Source organism: Coregonus lavaretus, assembly GCF_964263955.1.
Source record: "Coregonus lavaretus genome assembly, chromosome: 8".
NCBI classification, from domain to species: Eukaryota; Metazoa; Chordata; class Actinopteri; order Salmoniformes; family Salmonidae; genus Coregonus; species Coregonus lavaretus.
In genome coordinates this window covers 9,750,097-9,758,311 of record NC_139995.1, presented here as the reverse complement: position 1 = coordinate 9,758,311, position 8,215 = coordinate 9,750,097, and the positions used below count along the sequence as shown (strand labels likewise).

Here is an 8,215-nt window from a genome sequence, read left to right as displayed (position 1 = left end):
CTACCCAGATGATTCAAATAATCAACTAATCATCAAGCTTTGATCATTTGAATCAGCTGTGTAGTGTTAGGGCAAAAAACAAAACGTGGAGGACCGAGTTTGGGAAACGCTGCCCTAACCTTAACACTTACCTTAACCATTTTAAATTTCAACTTCATTGGGGTGACGTCAGAGTTGGACGCCCCAAGGATCCCGTATTGCAAGGACCTATATCTCACCAAGACAACACGTCGGAATCAACACATTTAACGGGAAGGAAAAGCTAGACAGAAAGTTCGTAAAAAGGTGAGTAGCCTACGATATTCTATTATTTATTGTTGTCGACTGACATATTAACATAGGCAATTGCATTTTGAAAGGGGTAATGGCACTGGTGAATAGCCTACTGTTCAGGAAGAAGTCAGATCAATATTGCGTAAAATACTATGACCAGAGAACTGTTATGAATGTTATTGAATTTACAGTATTCGGACCCAGTGTTGTGCTAATCGTGGGTGTAGCCGGATTTCTGTTGGCTACAAAGTTAATGAATTTATGAAACTTTAAATGAACAATTTCAATCATGCAGACTTTACTTTAAGCTGAGCATTAAAAGTGAAACCACACCAACCAGAACAACATCCAAGACAATTCTGCAATTGTGACATCTCATAATGTTGAATGAAGAACATTCATGAATCTAGTCATCTTTACAGTAATGAAAAAAACAAATCATTTGCATTATCTATTGTAGGTATCAGTCATGGAGGTTACAGAAAAGGCCATGCCCAAAAACGCCCAGCTGCTATCTATTGGCCACAAGGACACTTGTCGCCTCTTGGAGGTGTATGTGAAGCGCAGCATCAGTTTAAATGACGGGACACGTGAGAACCAGAGGTCACCAACAAAGCCTCAGAAGTGGGTGACTCTGTCAGAGAAACACAGAAGAGTCCGCCGGCATTCTAGAGACACCTTGATCACCTTGGAGCCCAGCACACCTGACGTGGGTATTGCCAGTAGCACACCACCTGACGAGGAAGTTGCTATACCAAATGTGCCTCGAGTAGAAAACCCTGGGCCTGCTGACATTGCTGAGAATGAGACGTCTACTGAACTGGAGAATAAGTCTAAAAAGGGCAAGAAGAAGAGCAAAAAGACTTCTCTCTGGAAAGGTTTCCTGGGTTTCTTCTCGGCGAAGGGGAGTGACAAGAAAGATGAGCAGGAGTCTGGCACAGAGAAAGATGGACTGTCACAAGGAACCTTGCAGAAAAAGAAATCCATAAGGCGAAGGAGCTCCATGAGGACACTATCCCTGAGAAAAAGCCAGATTGACAGCCACAGAGGGTCTGTAAAGAGACCATTGGGTCGGGACAGGGCCAACACCACTGACATTACTGGAGTTGAATGTAGGTTTGAGAGGACATGGCACCCTAAGCAATTATTATCACACACTGTATTGTATGTTTTCTTATTATTGTCCTTTTGTTCAAACATAAGATTTTGTGGATTTGCAATCATTTTAGCTTAAAACTCCTCAATCCAGGTTGGCCTACTAGGCTAATGGTCAATCCTCAAAATGGGCTTTCGTTTTTGAGATACCCCTAGCCGGGGTATAACAAAGTACAACCATGTTTTTCCATATCTCTAAGGTTTCCCATATATGAAGTTGATGGTTATATACAAATATTTTACTGCAAAAGTGGTTACATTGATAGATATTGTGACACACCCCCTTAACTCAAACAGTGCAGAATAATGCCTGGCTGGAGGGGGGTGGGGCCACATAAACTCATGTAACCCAATATTGCAAGCTCTGATATTGCTAAAAAAGTAGTCAATTGTCTGCCCTACATACACAAACAAATAGTATTAGGATATCTTAACGCATTTTGGAAATATAGACCTGTAAACAGAGATACAATAGGCAGAAGAATCAACTATTGATATTTATGATGAACGTTAACTTTACTTTTTGGTAGCTATTGAATAGACAACTTTGTGGGGTGGGGGGTAAGCTAACATATGGAATTGTATTAAGATGGTCATACCATGGATCATTTTGCTATTTGATTTTTGAATTCTAGGACCCCTGTAGGTATAAAAAAGTATATATACAGTGAGGGAAAAAAGTATTTGATCCCCTGCTGATTTTGTACGTTTGCCCACTGACAAAGACATGATCAGTCTATAATTTTAATGGTAGGTTTATTTGAATAGTGAGAGACAGAATAACAACAAAAAAATCCAGAAAAACGCATGTCAAAAAATGTTATAAATTGATTTGCATTTTAATGAGGGAAATAAGTATTTGAACCCTCTGCAAAATATGACTTAGTACTTTTTGGCAAAACCCTTGTTGGCAATCACAAAGGTCAGACGTTTCTTGTAGTTGGCCACCAGGTTTGCACACATCTCAGGAGGGATTTTGTCCCACTCCTCTTTGCAGATCTTCTCCAAGTCATTAAGGTTTCGAGGCTGACGTTTGGCAACTCGAACCTTCAGCTCCCTCCACATATTTTCTATGGGATTAAGGTCTGGAGACTGGCTAGGCCACTCCAGGACCTTAATGTGCTTCTTCTTGAGCCACTGCTTTGTTGACTTGGCCGTGTGTTTTGGGTCATTGTCATGCTGGAATACTCATTCACGACCCATTTTCAATGCCCTGGCTGAGGGATGGAGGTTCTCACCCAAGATTTGACGGTCCATCGTCCCTTTGATGAGGTGAAGTTGTCCTGTCCCCTTAGCAGAAAAACACCCCCAAAGCATAATGTTTCCACCTCCATGTCTGACGGTTGGGTTGGTGTTCTTGGGGTCATAGGCAGCATTCCTCCTCCTCCAAACACGGCGAGTTGAGTTGATGCCAAAGAGCTCGATTTTGGTCTCATCTGACCACAACACTTTCACCCAGTTCTCCTCTGAAACATTCAGATGTTCATTGGCAAACTTCACACGGGCCTGTATATGTGCTTTCTTGAGCAGGGGGACCTTGCGGGCGCTGCAGGATTTCAGTCCTTCATGGCATAGTGTGTTACCAATTGTTTTCTTGGTGACTATGGTCCCAGCTGCCTTGAGATCATTGACAAGATCCTCCCGTGTAGTTCTGGGCTGATTCTTCACCGTTCTCATGATCATTAGAACTCCACGAGGTGAGATCTTGAATGGAGACCCAGGCCGAGGGAGATTGACAGTTCTTTTGTGTTTCTTCCATTTGCGAATATTCGCACCAACTGTTGTCACTTTCTCACCAAGCTGCTTAGCGATGGTCTTGTAGCCCATTCCAGCCTTGTGTAGGTCTACAATCTTGTCCCTGACATCCTTGGAGAGCTCTTTGGTCTTGGCCATGGTGGAGAGTTTGGAATCTGATTGATTGATTGCTTCTGTGGACAGGTGTCTTTTATACAGGTAACAAGCTGAGATTAGGAGCACTCCCTTTAAGAGTGTGCTCCTAATCTCAGCTCATTACCTGTATAAAAGACACCTGGGAGCCAGAAATCTTTCTGATTGAGAGGGGGTCAAATACTTATTTCCCTCATTAAAATGCAAATCAATTTATAACATTTTTGACATGCGTTTGTCTGGATTTTGTTGTTGTTATTCTGTCTCTCACTGTTCAAATAAACCTACCATTGAAATTATAGACTGATAATTTCTTTGTCAGTGGGCAAACATACAAAATCAGCAGGGGATCAAATACTTTTTTCCCCTCACTGTACACTACCGTTCAAAAGTTTGGGGTCACTTAGAAATGTCCTTGTTTTCGAAAGAAAAGCAATGTTTTTGTCCATTAAAATAACATCAAATTGATCAGAAATACAGTGTAGACATTGTTAATGTTGTAAAGGGCTATTGTAGCTGGAAACGGCAGATTTCTTATTGACTATCTACATAGGCGTACAGAGGCCCATTATCAGCAACCATCAGTCCTGTGTTCCAATGGCACGTTGTGTTTGCTAATCCAAGTTCCTAGTTTATTTTTAAAAGGCTAATTGATCATTAGAAAACCCTTTTGCAATGATGTTAGCACAGCTGAAAACTGTTGTGCTGATTTAAAGAAGCAATAAAACTGGCTTTCTTGAGACTAGTTGAGTATCTGGAGCATCAGCAATTGTGGGTTCGATTACAGAATCAAAATGGCCAGAAACAAATAACTTTCTTCTGAAACTCGTCAGTCTATTCTTGTTCTGAGAAATGAAGGCTATTCTATGTGAGAAATTGCCAATAAACTGAAGATCTCGTACATTAAGAATCAGCCATTTCCAGCTACAATAGCCATTTCCAACATTAACAATGTCTACACTGTATTTCTGATCAATTTTATGTTATTTTTATGGAGAAAATAAATTGCTTTTCTTTCGAAAACAAGGAAAGTGACCCCAAACTTTTGAACGGTAGTGTATATAAAAAAAATGATTTACATATTAGTGTGTAGCCCACACTGTTTGGACATTCCAGACAGAATTTGGCAGATCAGAAGGGTCCCATGACGCTTGTGTGGGTCGTAGAGTCTCATCTTTCCATAGAGATGTCATATTAGGTCAAACAGTTTGGACGCTTCAGACGCTTTCGTGAGAAGACCAATTTTCAGGATGTCTCCTGGTCTGACAAACACCACTGTAGCTCTGCAACCTTCCACCGCAAATGCGTAAGGCCGACATCGACGGATGTGGTGGATTGAGATAGATATCTCTAATTTAAACAGACTGATTTTGATGGGGATTTTTTTAATTATGCTAAATAGATTTCAATGCGGGCGTGGACTTGGTCTCGATTTAATAATGTTTTGGGGAAATTGGACCCTAGTTGACTTGGGCACTAGTTGGTAGTCCAGTTATTAGACAGTTATTGCATGAAAAAAGACTGCAAAGACAATGACCATTCTTGTTACTTTTTACAGCGGTTTTGAGTGTGTGCCCTACTGACTCGTACTATGAGAAAGTTTCAGAAGAGCTGGAGAAGATTGTGCATGAGGTAAAAGAGACAGACACAGCTCTTACAGATGGTAAGTATCAATGTTCTCATGTGTATTGATGTCTTATCTATTCATAATAAAAATGACACATTCTATAGCAACATACACATTTGATATATAAAGCTGTAAAGTTCATGTGATACAGCACAACTGTCTAATGTAGAGTTACTACAGGTAACTTCCAAAATAATGGAACTACTTGAGTAAATGAGGGATACAAAGTATATTGAAAGCAGGTGCTTCCACGCAGGTGTGGTTGCTGAGTTAATTAAGCAATTAACATCACATCATGCTTAGGGTCATGCATAAAAATGCTGGGCAGGCCATTATTTTGGCTACCATGGCTAGGATGACAATGCCCCCATCCACAGGGCACGAGTGGTCACTGAATGTTGATGAGCATGAAAACAATGTAAACCATATTCCATGGCTGTTTCAGTCACCAGATCTCAACCCAATTGAACACTTATGGGAGATTCTGGAGCGGCGCCTGAGACAGCGTTTTCCACCACCATCAACAAAACACCAAATGATGGAATTTCTCATTGAAGAATGTTGTCGCTTCCTTTCAATAGAGTTCCAGACACTTGTAGAATCTATGCCAAGGTGCATTGAAGCTGTTCTGGCTCGTGGTGGCCCAACACCCTATTAAGACATTTGATGTTTTCTTTATTTTGGCAGTTACCTGTATGTTTACCTACTGTATGTTTTCTATCCATTTCTTCCAGAGGAAGTCATCAAAAGGATCATTGTTCTGATGAAGCAGCAAGGAGACATCATTGATAACAAGGTTTATGTTTAAAACCTACAAAAAAAGATTGCATTTGAGAAACTTAACACAGTCTTTCTTTGACACTCAATGCATCTTTCACATTTAGGATAGCTTGCTATAGGCTGGGTAACAGTCTGATTGTGCTATCATTCCACTTCTTGTAATCTGACATATGCCAAACATGTTTGGTAAATTACACAGACTACAATGAGTGGAACGTTAGCACAAAACAGGTCTGGATTTTAGTCTAAACTTGCTATTTCCTAATGGATAATAACGAATTATATTCTATGGTCATGAAAGTATGTCCTCTCTCCATAGCTGAAGGAGAACCCCAGCTTGAGCTCATTCTTCCAGAAGCTGTCCTACAGCACCTTCCAGCAGTTAGCTGATACGTACGTGGAGACAGAGACCCCTACAGGCCAGAGCCGCCAGACACGACACACTGCTGGGCCTGGGCCCGTCAACGCCCCGGAGCTGGTCAAGCTTGCCTTCACTCTGGACTTCACAGCCAGGGTGGCCTGTCTCTCCAGGCATTCCAAAGGCCACATCATGGGCATGGGCCACCGCTACTTAGAGAACCGCTTCACACAGACACAGGTAACAACACCAGAGGCGAGAGTCAGACCTTTTTTTCTCTTCTATTCAAATGAATGTAATTATGTGCAAATAAACCAAACTAGAGAGGTCAGAAGGGATTGTGGGGGTACTGCTGTGACACACGTAACAACACCAGAGGCCAGAGCCAGCCTTCTGTTTTCTTAAGTTAAAACATGTTTTGTACCCAACCAGACTCTACATGACCTGTAACCACAGTGCTGTCACCAGGTGACTCAAGGAAGACCAAATATGTTTCTAATGACATTTATGTTGCTTTTCAGGTTAATCCAGATCAGACGTTGCATAAATATGATGATCCTAATCATTGATACACCGTCACAGGCAAATAAGACTAACCACTGCAGGGGAAACCGAACATTCTTGGTGGTATAAAAGCACATGGAGTGCTCCTCGATTCCTTGTGACACAAATGGAATAGATTACTTAAAATAGATTACTTAAAATGAAACCCAGAGGCAAGTCATGAAGGGAACATCACACACAACACTTATAGTAGGCCTTGTACCAGTAAATCTACACTAGGGTAATCTGTGTAATTACTATGTTTACAGGTTAGTAAGTCATGGATATGCAATATGGAGTTCTTACCACTTTCGGTGCAATCTGTATTTATTTACCTGAATTATAATATATGCCAAAGCGACTAATCATGTATGCATACATTTTACCATTAGTGGTAAGTACTATGTACTGTAACTGCCTTTACTAACTACCCTGCTACAAGGTACAGGTACATAGGTTATTCCTCTACAGTTACAGCACCGTTTCTTCATCCTGGTTCTTGGGACACAAAGGTTTTTGCCCTAGCTCTACACACCTGATTCCACTAATCAAAGGTTTGATGATGAGTTGATTAGTAGAATGAGTGCTACGGTAGTGCCTTGTTTCTGGAAATTGTACTTATGACCCCTGTACCTTTCACCTGAAAGAATAAGAAAAGCAAGCTATTGAAAATAACTTTATGTAGCAATATTTCTAGGAAGTATAATTATACTAAACAAAAATATAAATGCAACATGCAACAATTTCAACGATTTTACTGAGTTACAGTTCATATAAGGAAATCAGTCAATTGAAATAAATTCATTAGGCCCTAATCTATGGATTTCACGACTGGACAGGGGCACAACCATAGGTGGGCCTGGGAGGGTATAGGCCCACCCACTTGGGAGCCAGGCCCACCCACTGGGGAGCCAGGCCCAGTCAATCGGAATGAGTTTTCCCCACAAAAGGGCTTTATTACAGACAGTGCACTAGTAATTACATGAACTTTGCACCATACTTGTATTTACACTTTTTTTGTTATTGACATCTCAGCACAATCTTTGGTTTCATCAGTTTTTCTGTTGTTTTTTTTCAGTCAAAGGAAGTACTACTAATGAAAAATTAGCAATTTATATACTGCATGTGTCTACTCAAAAACAGAATACTTAAGTATCCCGAATAATAACGGGATATTGGTGCGCATGTAAACGTGGTCATTGTGATGCACTGAGGTCCCAAATCCATTTTAGATGACTGATTTTATGACCAAAATTATCCTATTTACACTTTTTAGTCAATTTTGACACTAGAATAAATGTTTCTGACTCATATTGATGGGCCGTTTTCAAAGGGATTAGTTTCAAAGGGATTAGTTGTTTTTTTAGGGGCAGGCGCTCTTTAACAGACATTCCCTGACAAACATTTGAGCACAGAGTTTCTAAACCCAGAGGCGCAACATCGTGAGACTTCTGGGAATGCTTGTGAAACAGACCAGGCTGGGGTTTGGGGTTTGAGAAGTCAATGAGAGAAGTGAAAAATTATTCCTTAGTTGTTAATTTTCTCAAAATCTAAAGGCACATCCTAGATTCGAGTCAATGTCTTAAGTAATT

The 8,215-nt window shown here is 40.7% G+C and overlaps 1 protein-coding gene across 1 annotated transcript; it reads left to right on the top strand.

The window, feature by feature from the left end:
* The first annotated feature begins 200 nt into the window (after positions 1-200).
* On the top strand, positions 201-7,559 carry LOC311133517 (uncharacterized protein). The gene is made up of 6 exons (XM_084167021.1): positions 201-285; positions 734-1,385; positions 4,874-4,978; positions 5,677-5,738; positions 6,042-6,320; positions 6,602-7,559. Exons 2-6 carry the CDS (start codon positions 743-745, stop codon positions 6,647-6,649), a joined length of 1,137 nt encoding a protein of 378 aa, XP_084023147.1. The 5' UTR covers positions 201-285; positions 734-742; the 3' UTR covers positions 6,650-7,559.
* The last annotated feature ends 656 nt before the right edge of the window (positions 7,560-8,215 follow it).